Genomic DNA, 20,117 nt, shown 5'->3' on the forward strand with positions numbered 1-20,117 from the left:
GTTTGCAGCAGGTACTTGGCACTGTCAATCAAGCCTGACTTGCCACTGGTGCATGCTTCAGTGGGGGAGGCATCCTGCGCAAAGCCGAATTTCAGGAGCCAGCCGGCCACTCTGAGCCACAGGCCCTGGAACACATAGGCAGGCCCTTCCACCTAAGAAACAAAAGTCACCAGCCCAGGTTCTTGGTGTCAGTTTGCAGCAGGTACTTGGCACTGTCAATCCAGCCTGACTTGGCTCTGGTGCCAGCTTCCGTCGGGGAGGAATCCTGCGCAATGCCGAATTCCAGGAGCCAGCCGGCCACTCTTAGCCACAGGCCCTGGAACACATAGGCAGGCCCTTCCACCTAAGAAACAAAAGTCAGCAGCCCAGGTTCTTGGTGTCAGATTGCAGCAGGTACTTGGCATTGTCAAGCCAGCCTGACTTGGCTCTGGTGCCAGCTTCACTCTGGGAGGCATCCTGCGCAATGCCGAATTCCAATAGCCAGCCGGCCACTCTGAGCCACAGGCCCTGGAACACATAGGCAGGCCCTTCCACCTAAGAAACAAAAGTCAGCAGCCCAGGTTCTTGGTGTCATTTTGCAGGAGATACTTGGCACTGTCAATCCAGCCTGACTTGCCACTGGCGTATGCGTTGGTCTGGGAGGAATCCAGCGAAATGCCGAATTCCAGGAGCCAGCCGGACACTCTGAGCCACAGGCCCTGGAACACATAGGCAGGCCCTTCCACCTAAGAAACAAAATCAGCAGCCCAGGTTCTTGGTGTCATTTTGCAGCAGGTACTTGGCACTGTCAATCAAGCCTGACTTGCCACTGGTTCATGCTTCAGTCGGGGAGGCATCCTGCGCAATGCCGAATTTCAGGAGCCAGCCGGCCACTCTGAGCCACAGGCCCTGGAACACATAGGCAGGCCCTTCCACCTAAGAAACAAAAGAGAACAACCCAGGTTCTTGGTGTCAGTTTGCAGCAGGTACTTGGCACTGTCAATCCAGCCTGACTTGCCACTGGTGCCAGCTTCACTCGGGAAGGAATCCTGTGCAATGCCGAATTTCAGGAGCCAGCCGGCCACTCTTAGCCACAGGCCCTGGAACACATAGGCAGGCCCTTCCACCTAAGAAACAAAAGTCAGCAGCCCAGGTTCTTGGTGTCAGATTGCAGCAGGTACTTGGCATTGTCAAGCCAGCCTGACTTGCCACTGGTGCCAGCTTCACTCTGGGAGGCATCCTGCGCAATGCCGAATTCCAATAGCCAGCCGGCCACTCTGAGCCACAGGCCCTGGAACACATAGGCAGGCCCTTCCACCTAAGAAACAAAATCAGCAGCCCAGGTTCTTGGTGTCAGTTTGCAGCAGGTACTTGGCACTGTCAATCAAGCCTGACTTGCCACTGGTTCATGCTTCAGTCGGGGAGGCATCCTGCGCAATGCCGAATTTCAGGAGCCAGCCGGCCACTCTGAGCCACAGGCCCTGGAACACATAGGCAGGCCCTTCCACCTAAGAAACAAAAGAGAACAACCCAGGTTCTTGGTGTTAGTTTGCAGCAGGTACTTGGCACTGTCAATCCAGCCTGACTTGCCACTGGTGCCAGCTTCACTCGGGAAGGAATCCTGTGCAATGCCGAATTTCAGGAGCCAGCCGGCCACTCTGAGCCACAGACCCTGGAACATATAAGCAGGCCCTTCCACCTAAGAAACAAAAGAGAACAACCCAGGTTCTTGGTGTCAGTTTGCAGCAGGTACTTGGCATCGTCAAGCCAGCCTGACTTGCCACTGGTGCCAGCTTCACTCGGGGAGGCATCCTGCGCAATGCCGAATTCCATTAGCCAGCCGGCCACTCTGAGCCACAGGCCCTGGAACACATAGGCAGGCCCTTCCACCTAAGAAACAAAAGTCAGCAGCCCAGGTTCTTGGTGTCATTTTGCAGGAGGTACTTGGCACTGTCAATCCAGCCTTACTTGCCACTGGCGCATGCTTTGGTCTGGGAGGAATCCTGCACAATGCCGAATTCCAGGAGCCAGCCGGCCACTCTGAGCCAGAGACCCTGGAACACATAGGCAGGCCCTTCCACCTAAGAAACAAAATCAGCAGCCCAGGTTCTTGGTGTCATTTTGCAGCAGGCACTTGGCACTGTCAATCCAGCCTGACTTGCCACTGGTGCATGCTTCAGTCGGGGAGGCATCCTGCGCAATGCCGAATTTCAGGAGCCAGCCGGCCACTCTGAGCCACAGACCCTGGAACACATAGGCAGGCCCTTCCACCTAAGAAACAAAAGAGAACAACCCAGGTTCTTGGTGTCAGTTCGCAGCAGGTACTTGGAAATATCAGTCAAGCCTGACTTCGCTCTGGTGCCAGCTTCACTCGGGGAGGAATCCTGCGCAATGCCGAATTTCAGGAGCCAGCCGGCCACTCTGAGCCACAGGCCCTGGAACACATAGGCAGGCCCTTCCACCTAAGAAACAAAAGTCAGCAGCCCAGGTTCTTGGTGTCAGTTTGCAGCAGGTACTTGGCACTGTCAATCCAGCCTGACTTGGCTCTGGTGCATGCTTTGGTCTGGGAGGAATCCTGCGCAATGCCGAATTTCAGGAGCCAGCCGGCCACTCTGAGCCACAGACCCTGGAACACATAGGCAGGCCCTTCCACCTATGAAGCAAAAGTCACCAGCCCAGGTTCTTGGTGTCAGTGCCAAGTACCTGCTGCAATCTGTCAGTCCAGCCTGACCTGGCATTGGTGCCAGCTTCACTCGGGGAGGAATCCTGCGCAATGCCGAATTTCAGGAGCCAGCCGGCCACTCTGAGCCACAGGCCCTGGAACACATAGGCAGGCCCTTCCACCTAAGAAACAAAAGTCACCAGCCCAGGTTCTTGGTGTCAGTTTGCAGCAGGTACTTGGCACTGTCAATCCAGCCTGACTTGGCACTGGTGCCAGCTCCACTCGGGGAGGAATCCTGCGCAATGCCGAATTTCAGGAGCCAGCCGGCCACTCTTAGCCACAGGCCCTGGAACACATAGGCAGGCCCTTCCACCTAAGAAACAAAAGTCAGCAGCCCAGGTTCTTGGTGTCAGATTGCAGCAGGTACTTGGCATTGTCAAGCCCGCCTGACTTGCCACTGGTGCACGCTTCACTCTGGGAGGCATCCTGCGCAATGCCGAATTCCATTAGCCAGCCGGACACTCTGAGCCACAGGCCCTGGAACACATAGGCAGGCCCTTCCACCTAAGAAACAAAAGTCAGCAGCCCAGGTTCTTGGTGTCATTTTGCAGGAGATACTTGGCAATGTCAATCCAGCCTGACTTGCCACTGGCGCATGCTTTGGTCTGGGAGGAATCCTGCGCAATGCCGAATTTCAGGAGCCAGCCCTCCACTCTGAGCCACAGGCCCTGGAACACATAGGCAGGCCCTTCCACCTAAGAAACAAAAGAGAACAACCCAGGTTCTTGGTGTCAGTTTGCAGCAGGTACTTGGAAATGTCAGTCCAGCCTGACTTCGCTCTGGTGCCAGCTTCACTCGGGGAGGAATCCCTCGCAATGCCGAATTTCAGGAGCCAGCCGGCCAGTCTGAGCCACAGGCCCTGGAACACATAGGCAGGCCCTTCCACCTAAGAAACAAAAGTCAGCAGCCCAGGTTCTTGGTGTCAGTTTGCAGCAGGTACTTGGCACTGTCAATCCAGCCTGACTTGCCACTGGTGCCAGCTTCAGTCGGGGAGGCATCCTGCGCAACGCCGAATTTCAGGAGCCAGCCGGCCATTCTGAGCCACAGGCCATGGAACACATAGGCAGGCCCTTCCACCTAAGAAACAAAAGTCACCAGCCCAGGTTCTTGGTGTCATTTTGCAGCAGGTACTTGGCACTGTCAATCCAGCCTGACTTGCCACTGCTGCATGCTTCAGCCTGGGAGGAATCCTGCGCAATGCCGAATTCCAGGAGCCAGCCGGCCACTCTGAGCCACAGACCCTGGAACACATAGGCAGGCCCTTCCACCTAAGAAACAAAAGTCACCAGCCCAGGTTCTTGGTGTCAGTTAGCAGCAGGTACTTGGCACTGTCAATCAAGCTTGACTTGCCACTGGTGCATGCTTCAGTCGGGGAGGCATCCTGCGCAATGCCGAATTTCAGGAGCCAGCCGGCCACTCTGAGCCACAGACCCTGGAACACATAGGCAGGCCCTTCCACCTAAGAAACAAAAGAGAACAACCCAGGTTCTTGGTGTTAGTTTGCAGCAGGTACTTGGCACTGTCAATCCAGCCTGACTTGCCACTGGTGCCAGCTTCACTCGGGAAGGAATCCTGTGCAAAGCCGAATTTCAGGAGCCAGCCGGCCTCTCTTAGCCACAGGCCCTGGAACACACAGGCAGGCCCTTCCACCTAAGAAACAAAAGTCAGCAGCCCAGGTTCTTGGTGTCAGATTGCAGCAGGTACTTGGCATTGTCAAGCCAGCCTGACTTGCCACTGGTGCCAGCTTCACTCTGGGAGGCATCCTGCGCAATGCCGAATTCCATTAGCCAGCCGGCCACTCTGAGCCACAGGCCCTGGAACACATAGGCAGGCCCTTCCACCTAAGAAACAAAATCAGCAGCCCAGGTTCTTGGTGTCAGTTTGCAGCAGGTACTTGGCACTCTCAATCAAGCCTGACTTGCCACTGGTTCATGCTTCAGTCGGGGAGGCATCCTGCGCAATGCCGAATTTCAGGAGCCAGCCGGCCACTCTGAGCCACAGGCCCTGGAACACATAGGCAGGCCCTTCCACCTAAGAAACAAAAGAGAACAACCCAGGTTCTTGGTGTTAGTTTGCAGCAGGTACTTGGCACTGTCAATCCAGCCTGACTTGCCACTGGTGCCAGCTTCAGTCGGGAAGGAATCCTGTGCAATGCCGAATTTCAGGAGCCAGCTGGCCACTCTTAGCCACAGGCCCTGGAACACATAGGCAGGCCCTTCCACCTAAGAAACAAAAGTCAGCAGCCCAGGTTCTTGGTGTCAGATTGCAGCAGGTACTTGGCATCGTCAATCCAGCCTGACTTGGCTCTGGTGCCAGCTTCAGTCGGGGAGGCATCCTGCGCAATGCCGAATTTCAGGAGCCAGCCGGCCACTCTGAGCCACAGGCCCTGGAACACATAGGCAGGCCCTTCCACCTAAGAAACAAAAGTCACCTGCCCAGGTTCTTGGTGTCATTTTGCAGGAGGTACTTGGCACTGTCAATCCAGCCTGACTTGCCACTGGCGCATGCTTTGGTCTGGGAGGAATCCTGCACAATGCCGAATTCCAGGAGCCATCCGGCCACTCTGAGCCAGAGACCCTGGAACACATAGGCAGGCCCTTCCACCTAAGAAACAAAATCAGCAGCCCAGGTTCTTGGTGTCAGTTTGCAGCAGGCACTTGGCACTGTTAATCAAGCCTGACTTGGCACTGGTGCCAGCTTCAGTCGGGGAGGAATCCTGCGCAATGCCGAATTTCAGGAGCCAGCCGGCCACTCTGAGCCACAGGCCCTGGAACACATATGCAGGCCCTTCCACCTAAGAAACAAAAGAGAACAACCCAGGTTCTTGGTGTCAGTTTGCAGCAGGTACTTGGCACTGTCAATCCAGCCTGACTTGGCTCTGGTGCATGCTTCAGTCGGGGAGGAATCCTGCGCAATGCCGAATTTCAGGAGCCAGCCGGCCACTCTGTGCCAGCGGGCCCTGGAACACATAGGCAGGCCCTTCCACCTAAGAAACAAAAGTCAGACGCCCAGGTTCTTGGTCTCATTTTGCAGCAGGTACTTGGCACAGTCAATCCAGTATGACTTGGCGCTGGTGCATGCTTTGGTCTGGGAGGAATCCTGCGCAATGCCGAATTCCAGGAGCCAGCCAGCCACTCTGAGCCACCGGCCCTGGAACACATAGGCAGGCCCTTCCACCTAAGAAACAAAAGTCACCAGCCCAGGTTCTTGGTGTCAGTTTGCAGCAGGTACTTGGCACTGTCAATCAAGCCTGACTTGCCACTGGTGCCAGCTTCAGTCGGGGAGGAATCCTGCGCAATGCTGAATTTCAGGAGCCAGCCGTCCACTCTGAGCCACAGAACCTGGAACACATACGCAGGCTCTTCCACCTAAGAAACAACAGTCACCAGCCCAGGTTCTTGGTGTCAGTTTCCAGGAGGTACTTGGCACTGTCAATCCAGCCAGACTTTGCACTGCTGCATGCTTGGTGCAGCGAGGCATCCTGCGCAATTCCGAATTTCAGGAGCCAAGCGGCCAATCTGAGCCACAGGCCCTGGAACACATAGGCAGGCCCTTCCACCTAAGAAACAAAAGAGAGCCGCCAGAGTTCTTGGTGTCAGTTTGCAGCTGGTACTTGGCATTGTCAATCCAGCCTGACTGGGCACTGCTGCCAGCTTTAGTCGAGGAGGAATCCTGCGCAATGCCGAATTTCAGGAGCCAGCCGGCCACTCTGACCGACAGGCCCTGGAACACATAGGCAGGCCCTTCCACCTAGGAAACAAAAGTCACCAGCCCAGGTTCTTGGTGTCAGTTTGCAGCAGGTACTTGGCACTGTCAATCCAGCCTGACTTGGCACTGGTGCCAGCTTCACTCGGGGAGGAATCCTGCGCAATGCCGAATTTCAGGAGCCAGCCGGCCACTCTGAGCCAGCGGGCCCTGGAACACATAGGCAGGCCCTTCCACCTAAGAAACAAAAGAGAACAACCCCGGTTCTTGGTGACAGTTTGCAGCTGGTACTTGGCACTGTCAATCCAGCCTGACTTGGCTTTGGTGCATGCTTCAGTCGGGGAGGAATCCTGCGCAATGCCGAATTTCAGGAGCCAGCCGGCCACTCTGAGCCAGCGGGCCCTGGAACACATAGGCAGGCCCTTCCACCTAAGAAACAAAAGTCAGCAGCCCAGGTTCTTGGTGTCATTTTGCAGCAGGTACTTGGCACAGTCAATCCAGTATGACTTGGCGCTGCTGCATGCTTTGGTCTGGGAGGCATCCTGCGCAATGCCGAATTCCAGGAGCCAGCCGGCCACTCTGAGCCACAGGCCCTGGAACACATAGGCAGGCCCTTCCACCTAAGAAACAAAAGTCACCAGCCCAGGTTCTTGGTGTCAGTTTGCAGCAGGTACGTGGCACTGTCAATCCAGCCTGACTTGGCACTAGTGCCAGCTTCCGTCGGGGAGGAATCCTGCGCAATGCCGAATTTCAGGAGCCAGCCGGCCACTCTGAGCCAGCGGGCCCTGGAACACATAGGCAGGCCCTTCCACCTAAGAAACAAAAGAGAACAACCCAGGTTCTTGGTGACAGTTTGCAGCTGGTACTTGGCACTGTCAATCCAGCCTGACTTGGCTCTGGTGCATGCTTTGGTCTGGGAGGAATCCTGCGCAATGCCGAATTTCAGGAGCCAGGTGGCCACTCTAACCCACAGGCCCTGGAACACATAGGCAGGCCCTGCCACCTAAGAAACAAAAGTCACCAGCCCAGGTTCTTGGTGTCATTTTGCAGGAGGTACTTGGCACTGTCAATCCAGCCTGACTTGCCACTGGTGCCATCTTCAGTCGGGGAGGAATCCTGCGCAATGCCGAATTTCAGGAGCCAGCCGGCCATTCTGAGCCACAGACCCTGGAACACATAGGCAGGCCCTTCCACCTAAGAAACAAAGGAGGGAAATTCAGTTTCTTGGTGTCAGTTTGCAGCAGGTACTTGGCACTGTCAATCCAGCCTGACTTGGCTCTGGTGCCAGCTTCACTCTGGGAGGCATCCTGCGCAAAGCCGAATTTCAGGAGCCAGCCAGCCACTGTGATCGACAGGCCCTGGAACACATAGGCAGGCCCTTCCACCTAAGAAACAAAAGTCACCAGCCCAGGTTCTTGGTGTCAGTTTGCAGCAGGTACTTGGCACTGTCAATCCAGCCTGACTTGGCTCTGCTGCATGCTTTGGTCTTGGGGGAATCTTGCGCAATGCCGAATTTCAGGACCCAGCCGGCCACTCTGAGCGACAGGCCATGGAACACATAGGCAGGCCCTTCCACCTAAGAAACAAAAGTCACCAGCCCAGGTTCTTGGTGTCAGTTTGCAGCAGGTACTTGGCACTGTCAATCCAGCCTGACTAGCCACTGGTGCATGCTTTGGTCTGGGAGGCATCCTGCGCAATGCCGAATTCCAGGAGCCAGCCGGCCACTCTGAGCCACAGGCCCTGGAACACATAGGCAGGCCCTTCCACCTAAGAAACAAAAGTCACCAGCCCAGGTTCTTGGTGTCAGTTGGCAGCAGGTACTTGGCACTGTCAATCAAGCCTGACTTGCCACTGGTACCATCTTCAGTCGGGAAGGCATCCTGCGCAACGCCGAATTCCAGGAGCCATCCGGCCAATCTGAGCCAAAGATACTGGAACACATAGGCAGGCCCTTCCACCTTATAAACAAAAATCACCAGCCCAGGTTCTTGGTGTCATTTTGCAGGAGGTACTTGGCACTGTCAATCCAGCCTGACTTGCCACTGGTGCCAGCTTCAGTCGGGGAGGCATCCTGCGCAATGCCGAATTCCATGAGCCAGCCGGCCACTCGGAGCCAGCGGGCCCTGGAACACATAGGCAGGCCCTTCCACCTAAGAAACAAAAGAGAGCAGCCAGGGTTCTTGGTGTCAGTTTGCAGGACGTACTTGGCACTGTCAATCCAGCCTGACTTGGCTCTGGTGCATGCTTTGGTCTGGGAGGAATCCTGCGCAATGCCGAATTTCAGGAGCCAGCGGGCCATTCTGAGCCACAGACCCTGGAACACATAGGCAGGCCCATCCACCTAAGAAACAAAAGAGAGCAGTCCAGGCTCTTGGTGTCAGTTTGCAGGAGGTACTTGGCACTCTCAATCCAGCCTGACTTGGCACTGGGGCCAGCTTCAGTCGGGGAGGAATCCTCTGCAATGCCGAATTTCAGGAGCCAGCCTGCCACTCTGAGCCACAGGCCCTGGAAGACATAGGCAGGCCCTTCCACCTAAGAAACAAAAGAGAGCAGCCCATGTTCTTGGTGTCAGATTGCAGGAGGTACTCGGCACTGTCAATCCAGCGTGACTTGGCTCTGGTGCCAGCGTCAGTCGGGGAGGCATCCTGCACAATGCCGAATTTCAGGAGCCAGCCGGCCACTCTGAGCCACAGGCCCTGGAACACATAGGCAGGCCCTTCCACCTAAGAAACAAAAGTCAGCAGCCCAGGTTCTTGGTGTCAGTTTGCAGCAGGTACTTGGCACTGTCAATCAAGCCTGACTTGCCACTGGTGCCAGCTTCAGTCGGGGAGGAATCCTGCGCAATGCTGAATTTCAGGAGCCAGCCGTCCACTCTGAGCCACAGAACACATAGGCAGGCCCTTCCACCTAAGAAACAAAAGAGAACAACCCAGGTTCTTGGTGAGAGTTTGCAGCTGGTACTTAGCACTGTCAATCCAGCCTGACTTGGCTCTGGTGCCAGGTTGAGTTGGGAAGGAATCCTGCGCAATGCCGAATTTCAGGAGCCAGCCGGCCACTCCCAGTAAGAGACCCTGGAACACATAGGCAGGCCCTTCCACCTAAGAAACAAAAGTCACCAGCCCAGGTTCTTGGTGTCAGATTGCAGGAGGTACTTGGCACTGTCAATCCAGCCGGACTTGCCACTGGTGCATGCTTTGGTCTGGGAGGAATCCTGAGCAATGCCGAATTTCAGGAGCCAGCCGGCCACTCTGAGCCACAGGCCCTGGAACACGTAGGCAGGCCCTTCCACCTAAGAAACAAAAGTCACCAGCCCAGGTTCTTGGTGTCATTTTGCAGCAGGTACTTGGCACAGTCAATCCAGTACGACTTGGCGCTAGTGCATGCTTTTGTCTGGGAGGAATCCTGCGCAATGCCGAATTTCAGGAGCCAGCAGGCCATTCTGAGCCACAGACCCTGGAACACATAGGCAGGCCCATACACCTAAGAAACAAAAGAGAGCAGCCCAGGTTCTTGGTGTCAGTTTGCAGGAGGTACTTGGCACTGTCAATCCAGCCTGACTTGGCACTGGGGCCAGCTTCAGTTGGGGAGGAATCCTGCGCAATGCTGAATTCCAGGAGCCAGCGGGCCACTCTGAGCCACAGGCCCTGGAACACATAGGCAGGCCCTTCCACCTAAGAAACAAAAGAGAGCAGCCCATGTTCTTGGTGTCAGTTTGCAGCAGGTACTTGGCACTGTCAATCCAGCCTGACTTGGCACTGGTGCCAGCTTCAGTCGGGGGGGAATCCTGCGCAATGCCGAATTTCAGGAGCCAGCCGGCCACTCTGAGCCAGCGGGCCCTGGAACATATAGGCAGGCCCTTCCACCTAAGAAACAAAAGAGAACAACCCCGGTTCTTGGTGACAGTTTACAGCTGGTACTTGGCACTGTCAATCCAGCCTGACTTGGCTCTGGTGCATGCTTCAGTCGGGGAGGAATCCTGCGCAAAGCCGAATTTCAGGAGCCAGCCGGCCACTCGGAGCCAGCGGGCCCTGGAACACATAGGCAGGCCCTTCCACCTAAGAAACAAAAGAGAGCAGCCCAGGTTCTTGGTGTCAGTTTGCAGCAGGTACTTGGCACTGTCAATCCAGCCTGACTTGGCACTGGTGCCAGCTTCAGTCGGGGAGGAATCCTCCGCAATGCCGAATTTCAGGAGCCAGCCGGCCACTCTGAGCCACAGGCCCTGGAACACATAGGCAGGACCCTCCACCTAAGAAGCAAAAGTCACCAGCCCAGGTACTTGGTGTCAGTTTGCAGGAGGAACTTGGCACTGTCAATCCAGCCTGACTTGGCACTGGTGCCTGCTTCACTCTGGGAGGAATCCTGCGCAATGTCGAATTTCAGGAGCCAGCCGGCCACTCTGAGCCAGAGACCCTGGAACACATAAGCAGGCCCTTCCACCTAAGAAACAAAAGTCAGCAGCCCAGGGTCTTGGTGTCAGTTTGCCGGAGGTACTTGGCACTGTCAATCCAGCCTGACTTGCCACTGGTACATGCTTTGGTCTGGGAGGAATCCTGCGCAAGGCCGAATTCCAGGAGCCAGCCGGCCATTCTGAGCCACAAGCCATGGAACACATAGGCAGGCCTTTCCAGCTAAGAAACAAAAGAGAGCCGCCAGGGTTCTTGGTGTCAGATTGCAGGAGGTACTTGGCACTGTCAATCCAGCCTGACTTGCCACTGGTGCCAGCTTCAGTCAGGGAAGCATCCTGCGCAATGCCGAATTTCAGGAGCCAGCTGGCCACTCTGACCCACAGACCCTGGAACACATAGGCAGGCCCTTCCACCTAAGAAACAAAAGTCAGCAGCCCAGGTTCTTGGTGTCAGTTTGCAGGAGGTACTAGACGCTGTCAATCCAGCCTGACTTGGCTCTGGTGCATGCTTTGGTCTGGGAGGAATCCTGCGCAATGCCGAATTTCAGGAGCCAGCCGGCCACTCTGAGCCACAGGCCCTGGAACACATAGGCAGGCCCTTCCACCTAAGAAACAAAAGAGAAACGCCCAGGTTCTTGGAGTCATTTTGCAGGAGGTACTAGACACTGTCAATCCAGCCTGACTTGCCACTGGTGACAGCTTCACTCGGGGAGGCATCCTTCGCAATGCCGAATTTCATCAGCCAGCCGGACACTCTGAACCACAGGCCCTGGAACACATAGACCAGCACTTCCACCTATGAAACAACGTCAGCAGCCCAGGTTTCTGGTGTCAAATAAATCACTACTCAAGCTAATAAAATCTATCATGATAGGTTTTTATTTCTAACCTGTACTTCACGCATAACCCATAGAAACCATCGAATACCTTTTAAAACCATTGCACGCGTCGGCAAAAAATATATCTAAGAGCAAGGCTCAATTCAAAGCAAACCTTTATCATCACCACCTGAACCGAGAGCCATAGCGTTCAGGAAGAACGTTCTATCCCTTAGCATCCACCAACTGTAAACAGACCAAAACGATGCAATAGATTCCCAAAAACGACTTCAAAACCAGGACATCAGAGAACTTTCAGAAATCGAAGCCCGCCCTCCCGGCACCGGACGGAGCGCGGCTCCCGGCAGGAAAGCGGCTCCTCCCGCGGCTCCTTTGGCACGCAGGGGCGGCGCCGCCCCGGAGACCCCCGCCCGCTCCCCCTTCCCGGCGGGGCCGGCACCGGGCCCAGCCCTCTCGGCTCCGCCCGAGCCCCGCGCCCGGAGCGGGCAGAGCGGCCGGCACCGGCCGGGCCAGCGCAGCGCCCGGGCCGCCTCTCCCGCCCGCCGGCCCGGCACAGCTCCGCTCGGCTCCGCACGGCTCGCACCGGCGCGGCTCCGGCACTGCCGCGGCAGCCCGGCCGCGCCAAATTCCCCGTCCACCTCAGCGAGGGCCCGGGCGGTGCCGGGAGGGCTCCCGAGCGGGAACGTTCGGTGCCGGGCCACGGGCAGAAGAAGCGCCCTCGAATGCAGCGGCACAGCCCGATTGCAACCCTGTGAACGCTGCGAGAGCTGGGGGTTCCTGCAATTGAACTCCGAAACTGACGCCGCAGGCGGGGCTCACCTCGCTTCAACAAGGGCAAATAAATGTGTTCTCCCCTTCAACTTCATCCCCAGTAACAGCAGAAAAGAAGGGGGGTTCCTCAAATGAAACCCTACAAATGACAGAGAAAGAGGGATTTTGACCTCGATTCAAACCCTTGAAAAAGAGGGACACCCGGGCTGCCCCTTCCATTTAAACCTTAGGATGATGAAAATGGGGTGGCTACCTTTAAATCAAACCCATAAAACGACAACAACATTTTTCCCATTCCCCTTAAAATAGAATGCAAGGATTCCCTGTCACCCAGTGATACCCCTAACAGTCTGGAAAAGGCAGATTTTCCTTCAATCAACACCCTTAAAACCACAAGTGAAGGGGGATCCCCACCGCTTCAAACACAGACAATAATAGAGGAGTAGCTGCTTCCCTCTCCTTAATTTCTTTTGTCCTCATAAGCTCCATTTCTTTTCCTGGGGGCACCGGGGAGGGATTGGCAAGATGAAATTGAAAAGGGAAAGGACAAAAGTCCCCGTTCCAAATCCACATGGGCTCACCCGTTCGGCTGCTGCTTCCCGACACAAAGCTTTGTCCCTCGGCACCTCCTTTAAGCAAAGCTCCACGTATCCAAGCGCGTATCCTGGTGTTCCCCCAGACCCTGGGAGAAGCTCTCACCGTCCTTCCATGAGACAGCCCCGGGAGCCCCCCATAAACTCCTCTACTCAGCAGCTCCATGCGAAAGGGAGCTGAGGCAAACCCTCCCCCTAAAACAGCCTCCCCCCCGGCAGGAGCCGGCCCCCCATCATCGTCACAGCTCCCACCTGGGGCTGCTCCGTGCCCCCCATCATCGTCACACTCACACCTGCGGCTGCTCCGTGCCCCCATCATCCTCACAGCTCCCACCTGGGGCCGCTCCGAGCCCCCATCATCCTCACAGCTCCCACCTGGGGCCGCTCCGAGCCCCCATCATCCTCACAGCTCACACCTGGGGCCGCTCCGAGCCCCCCATCATCCTCACACTCACACCTGGGGCTGCTCCGAGCCCCCATCATCCTCACAGCTCCCACCTGGGGCCGCTCCGAGCCCCCCATCATCCTCACACTCACACCTGGGGCTGCTCCGAGCCCCCATCGTCCTCACAGCTCACACCTGGGGCTGCTCCGAGCCCCCATCATCCTCATAGCTCCACCTGGGGCTGCTCCGAGCCCCCATCATCCTGAGAGCTCCCACCTGGCCCTGGTGCCACGCTCCAACAGCGCCTCTCCCTGTCCAGCACACAGCCCGCTTCTCACAGACACACAGCAAACAGAAACCTGCTACGGCGTTGGCTTTTCTCAGTCCGTCTGGTTCCACAATAAAAACACGTTCGTGCACTGATGGCAGTGAGGGAAAGCTTTCCAGTGGAGAAAACTGTCATTCTGGTAGCACACTTTGATACACCTTCAGAAAAAGCAGAATCGGCACCAACTCCTAAGGCCCCTCCTGAGGAACCCAGCCCTCCTTGGGACACCCAATACAGCAGACCTCGAAAAGGGAGGGGAAGAGTCAAGTTTGGAGTGGAAAAAGAGAATATAGGAACACCAGCCTTTAAAAAAAGTCTTTGCACAGCAATAGTGGGAACCAGCCACATTCCTTCTTTCCCTGCTTTCTGTGATGACATAAATATGAAGTAAAAAAGCCCACAATAAACACAAGGCAGAGCTAGGATTTTACAGGTCTTTGTTTTGGCACTCTGGATGACAAACGCCTCTTCCGGGACTGCGACACGATTTGGGGACTGGCAGAGAACAGAGGCAAAAGGTGCCAGAGAGCCCTTTCTATTCCCTACAGCCCCTGCAGCTGCTCTTACAGTTTCAGGGCACGGCTTGGTTCATTCCTAGATAAAAACACTGGGGCAATATTTTAAAACTACTACCCGTCTCTAGTCAGAGTTTCCTACATTCCTGGGTAGAGAGTGGATAGAGAGAGGGTTTCTTCCCAAATGAATTTAGAGACAAATTCCTATTCTTGACCATTACCTATAAAAACGAATAACTTGACAGGTTTTAGCATTCTACACCCACCCCTCCCTGTGAATTTGGTGGCAGCTTTGGGTCCCTCTGGGGGACGGCACCCAGCATGATCCCCCTCGCCCGCCACCCACCTGCTCATCCACCCCAGTGTGGCTCCCTCTCCCAGGGACCTTGGGGTGCCCCAAAGGGCATCAGAGCCCCGAGCCTTCACCCCCTTTTCCTCACCCCCAAAGAAGGCACAGAACGAGTCCAGCTGCCCTGGACAGCAGCGCAGCGCTTCCGTCAAGCCCTTTCCACACGCACATCCCCCCAGAAAGGGATTCTGCCGCAACAAGAAAGGGGAGCAGCCCTCGGAAGGCTGAGGTTCCTCCCCGGGCTCGCTGTCACGGGCGAGGGGCAGCGAGAGGGAGTGACAGGGACGGCGGGGACGGGAGGGCACAGAGCGGGGCCACTCTCATCAGCGGGATGTCGGGAAAGCCGCAGGTGCGGCGGTGTCGGGCGGGCTGTCTGACCGGCACGGGGGGATCCGCCGAGAGCCTCCGGCCCCGTGCGGGGACTCCTGCAGGGGCCGAGGGGCGCCGGGCTCCGGCCCTCTGGGCTTTATTCTCCGGCACCCCGAGCCCCGCGGCTGCGGGGGAAAGAAGGAAAGGGGGGACGGGAAGAGAGGAGCCATAGTAGGGGATGAGAAAGGGCAGGCAGGGAGGGAGGGCTGTGGAGGAAAGCGGGAAGGGAAGGGAAGGGAAAGCCCGGGAGGGGGGAAGAGGGAGGGTGGACAGAGGAGGGAGAGAGGGGGAATAGAACGGAGGAGCGGTGTAGGGACAGGACAGAAAGGAGCCGGGCTTGCGGGGACGAGGGAATGGGGTAAAGGGAGCGAGAGAAGAGGAGGAGAAGACGAGAAAGGAGGGATAGAGAGAGGGACAGGCGGGGAAGCCTCACAGAGCCCCGGCTCCACCCCGAGCCCGCCCCGGCGCCCCGCCCTGCCCGGGATGCTGCGCTCGGCGGAGCTCGGCTCGGTTAGGCGACACTCTGCTAGAGTCGGTTCTTGGGCTAAATTCAGCTGCGTTTTGTTAAACTCGGCTATTGTCGGCTGCATTCAGCTAGATTCGCCTGTTCGGCAACGCTGGGCTCGCTTCGGCCGAACTCGGAGCCGCTCTGTGCGTTCGGGGCGGCTCGGCTCGGTTCGGTTCGGCTCCCTGAGGTCGGGAAAGCGGCGCCGCCTCACGTTAAACTCGCACAGCTCGGGGCTCTCCTGCTGCCGTGTCCCGCGGGCGGCCCGGCCATCGCACGGACACGGACGGCAGCGCGGGCTTGGGCAGGAGCTCATTAGGCTGTGACCGCACTCGCGCTAATTAGCGGGCACGCGAGCAGGCGGCGTGTTTGGGCGGAGCTCGCTTCGGTTCAGGCAGCCTCGTAAGCTTCGCCTCGGTTCGGTCGAGGTCGCAAGGTTGGGCCGGTCTCGCCTTGGTTCGGCTGAGCTCGTTCGATTCGGCCGAGGGCGGCGTCGTTCGGTTCTGTTCAATTAAACTCGGCTAAATTGGGCTTGTTTTGGCTCGAGGGCTGACCTCGGCACGGTTCGTGTAAACTCGGTCATATTCGGTTCTTGGGCTACACTTGGCTGTTTTGGTCCACACTCGGCCATCATCGGCTCTTCGGCTACACTCGGCTATTATCGGCCTAACTCGGGGGCTGCAGTACCGAGCTCTGACCACAAAGCGGCAGCACTGCCGCCCATCCCAGCCCCCAGCCCTCTTTGCCACTGCTTGGGGAGGAGGGAAGAAGGGAATGGGGATCAAGTGAAGCCAGGAAGGAGAGAACATTGTGGCGAAGGTGCGATTTTAGGTTTCGGCAGGCTACTCATTCCCTTGCTATAATTTGTTCGATAGTGAATTCTATTAATTTGCCCAGGCCTGTTCTGCCCATGATGGGTGAGAGATCTCTGGCTGCCTTTATTGAGACCCCCGACCTTTCCTGCTGTGCTCTGTTGCCTGCCCAGGGGCAGCAGGAGAGGCACAGAGCGCTTTTGCTGGCCCCGGGCACCTGGCCTGGCCCAGCCCAGCCCAAGAATCTCTGCTAGAATTCACTGCTGAGAGTCCCAGAAGCGGCTTCCCCGGGGCTTCCCTTCTTCGCTGGCTCGAGCAGAGTGGGGCCCTTTTTCTTAGCATGCTTTTTTCGGGACACGAACGTCGGTGCCCCCGCGGTACGCTACTCGCTTTGCCGCCCCGCTCGCTGCTCCCCCTAATGCTCGCATCGTTGCCGCACGCTGCTGAGCCAAAACCTCCCACACCGACAGCACCGAGCTGCGGCGGCACCAGCCCGAGTGCCCGCTAAGTCTGGCCGGTATGGGAGCGGCGGCGGGCGGCGCGTTCGGCTCAATCCGCAGCGGCGGCGGCACCCGAAGCCTGGCGAGCCGGCGGTGGAGCTCGGTGGGGAATCCAGCCCAGGTGCGACCCGCGGTCGCTGCTGCCCCAGCTCGGGGCTCGCTGCGGGCGGAGGGGGCCGCGCTGAGGGGCGGGGCGGTTCTGGCGAGTTCCTTGTGCCGGCTTCCCCCGTGTCCCCCCCTGCGCTGAGATGGCCGAGGGAGCGGCTGCCCGCCGTCTCCCCCGTGCCCGGATCGCCGGGGACGAGCCGGTGCCGCGGCAGCGATGGCTCATCCCGGCTGCTCTCGGTAGCACGGAGGCGGCTGCTCCGTGCCCGGGACAGTTCCCGGCCGTGCGGCACCGGGCTGGGGGCCGCTGCTCGGGCGGGAGGTGTCCGTGTCACCCTTGTCTGGGCTGGCACGGGATGAACTTGAACGTGCCTCAGAGCCCAAAGCGCCGCAGGCGCCCAGGGCAGGCGGAAAGCGCCGCATCCTGCCTGCTCCGGGACCGAGGCTTCTCGGCGCTGCCCTCTGTGCCAGGAGCCGCTCCGCGCCCGCAGGCAGGGAGGGAGTCCCAGCGGCCGTGCCGGCGCTCGGTGTGCCCGGGCTCCAAGGCTCCGGGGCAGGGAATGCGGGGCACAGTGGTGAGCAGCCCGGGGCCGCTGCTTCTTGCCCCTCGGCAGGCGGACTCCGAGCCGCAGCTGCCCCGGGCCAGCAGCAGCCGGCAGCTCGCAGGCGCTCTCAGCGCCCGTCCCGGCACGGAGCTGGGCTGCAGCGGCTGCAGAGCCCCAGGGGCCGCGGCTGCCGGCACCGGAGAGCTGCCGGAGGCTGCGCTTGTCTCCGCAGCTGCTGCCGCACCTCTGGGCAGCGGGGAGAGCGCAGCCAGAGCTGGCAGCGCCCTCCTGAGCCTCGGGGTCCCGCAGGGCCGGCACCGGCAGTGACCTCTCATCGTGTCCCTTTCAGGGTGCCATCAGCGCCGGTGTAAAGCTGTACCCGAGGCCGAGCTCCCAAAGGCTTTGCCAGCACTCCGGATGTCTCGGGAACCAGGAGCTTGTTTGTTCCAGGCAGAGAGATGGCGCCTGTGAGCAGGAGAAGAGTGAATCCTGCCCCATTCCTGGAGCTGTGAATGAGCCCCAGCATCCCCAGGAGGGACCAGCAGCCGGGCTTCCACACTTTTCTGGGGTGCAAGAAGCCTCTTGGCATCAGCAGGGGGATGCCACTTGTGAGCGTGCAGTGAGTGCAGATGTGGAGAATGGATCCTGCACCAGGGATGGAAGTGTGCGGGAGCCCGTGAGTCCCCAGGGCACATCAGCAGCCAATAAAGAAGACAAAAGGAACCTCAGAAGATTGCTGGGTGAGTGCAGGGCCACCCCTGTGGCCTCTAGGGAGGGGCCAGTGTCATCTCCCAAGCACAGGACTGGTGTGTGGCTGCTTCCCGAGATCTGGAAGAAGCTTCAGGCTCTGCTGGGCCCCATCGGTGGCTGGAAGCAAGAGCCCCAGCTGCCCCCAAGGCTGTGCAGTTCTCCTGCTGCAGCCTGTCCCCACAGCTGTGTCCAGGCTCTTGGCTCTCTGGCTGCCAGCTGAGTGAGGGCCACACTGGCTCAGGGCTCCCTGCTCTGCTCCCTGGCCATGGGCTGAGCAGATTGTAGGGCCGGCTCTGCTTCTGGCAGCCAGCAGCTCTTTCCTGCTCCAGGTGAACGGTTCAGGTCCCATCCCGTGGGCACAGCGGCGCTGCTGATTCTGCTGCTCCCGGTGCTGGTGCTGGCTTTGGGGGTGGCCTTGGCTGTGCTGGCAGGTAAGGGAGGGCCAGCAGCCTGGGCCCAGCCCCTCGGGGCAGAGCCGGCTCCCTGCTCCCTGCAGAGGGAATCCTCAGACCTCCTCCTCTTTCCCCTGCAGCCCCACAGGTTCCAGTTCCACCTGCGACTCCACAGTGTGTTCTGGGCTGTCCCTCTGGCTGGGTCGGGCACAACGGGGTCTGCTACTACTTCTCAAGGGATTACGGCACCTGGGAGCAGGCTCAGGAACGGTGCTCCCAGCTCAATGCCTCCCTGGCCATTGCCGAGGATGAGGAGGCCATGGTGAGTGAGGAGCTGCGGGCGGTGCGGGGTGGCTGAGGGGAGCCTGGGGGTGCTCCTGGGCCGGGCTCGGTGCTCGTAGGGCCGGGGCTGCAGCCCCGGGCCGGGGCCTTGCAGGGAAGGAGCCCCGGCGGGCGGGGGCAGCCCCGGGCACGTGTCCCCCCCGAGGGGCCGGGGCAGCTCCCACTCCTCTCTCCTGGGCAGGATTTGCTCTTCCGCCTCCGCGGGAACGGCGATTTCTGGCTCGGGCTGCGCAGACGGGGCGAGCGCCTGCAGTGGGAGGACGGCAGCAGCTACAGCTCCCGGTGAGTGCCGAGGAGCCGGGCAGGGCCAGGGGGGACAGGGGCACAAGGTGTTCCCCTGGCAACCGGCGCTGGCTCTGCTCCTCCCTGCAGGGTTCCCGTCCTCGGCAATTCCCAGTGTGCGTACCTGGCTGACGGGAAAAGATTCAGGAGTGAGTTCTGCTCCATTGAGCGGCCGTATGTCTGCAGCAAGGCCCAAGGTCCCCTGTAACAGGGGCTGCAGAAAGGACCTTCTCCACGCTGGGCAGTGCCAGCTTCACCTCTGAGCCCAGCACAGGGCTGCCCTTCCTCAGCTGCACCCTGTGCCTTGCACTTCCTCTCAGGGTCACCTCAGTGCCTCTTCATCCCCAGTGCCAGCGCTGGGCTGGGGGTGCAAAGGAAAAGTCACTCCAATCCATCCTGCCCCCGATGCTGCCTGGAGTCAGGGCTTTGCCCTCATGACACAACAAGCTCCAATGAGAAATCCAGATCTGCCTGTCCTCTTGGAAATCATCACGAACTGGCCTGAATGTGACACTTTAGGACTGTTTTTGGAAGAGGTGGAAGAACCGCTGACATGTGCTGAGCAGGAATCCGACTTTTGGCATCAGGCACCTGAGTGTGGAGAACAGTCTGCTGCCCGTCCGTCTGCCTGTCTGCTGTGAAGAATCTTAACTGTCCTCCTGTGGGAGGAACCCCAGGCTGGAGCAGGACAAGGATTTGCCTCTCGGAGGGAGAAGCAGTGTCATGACGTGACTGTAACCCCATCCCTCTGTGACACTGTGTGGTGTGGTGGGGGGGGGGAGGGAACTGGGGACAAAGTGAAGCCCAAAACGGAGAGAACAGTGTGGAGAAGGTGCATTTTTAGGATTCGGTGTACATCTCATTCCCTTGCTCTGATTTGTTTGATAATAAATTCAATTCAATTTAATTTCCGCGGTCCGGGCC

The 20,117-nt window shown here is 58.4% G+C and overlaps 1 protein-coding gene across 3 annotated transcripts in view; it reads left to right on the top strand.

Moving 5' to 3' along the window:
- The window catches only part of LOC132329693 (C-type lectin domain family 2 member D-like), a 111,265-nt gene extending 91,165 nt beyond the window's left edge, over positions 1-20,100 (top strand). Inside the window, exons 1-6 of one of the 3 annotated variants that reach the window (XM_059851026.1) lie at positions 16,377-16,898; positions 17,777-18,167; positions 18,507-18,608; positions 18,710-18,891; positions 19,093-19,193; positions 19,284-20,100. In XM_059851026.1, the coding sequence (XP_059707009.1) occupies positions 16,797-16,898; positions 17,777-18,167; positions 18,507-18,608; positions 18,710-18,891; positions 19,093-19,193; positions 19,284-19,401 (996 nt within the window). In that variant the 5' untranslated portion in view covers positions 16,377-16,796 and the 3' untranslated portion in view covers positions 19,402-20,100. Of the gene's footprint in view, positions 1-16,376; positions 16,899-17,776; positions 18,168-18,506; positions 18,609-18,709; positions 18,892-19,092; positions 19,194-19,283 lie in introns of those variants that run through there. The other 2 variants (XM_059851027.1, XM_059851028.1) reach the window with 2 other exon arrangements.
- Positions 20,101-20,117: the final 17 nt, after the last annotated feature.

Source organism: Haemorhous mexicanus, chromosome 7, assembly GCF_027477595.1.
Source record: "Haemorhous mexicanus isolate bHaeMex1 chromosome 7, bHaeMex1.pri, whole genome shotgun sequence".
Lineage (NCBI taxonomy): Eukaryota > Metazoa > Chordata > Aves > Passeriformes > Fringillidae > Haemorhous > Haemorhous mexicanus.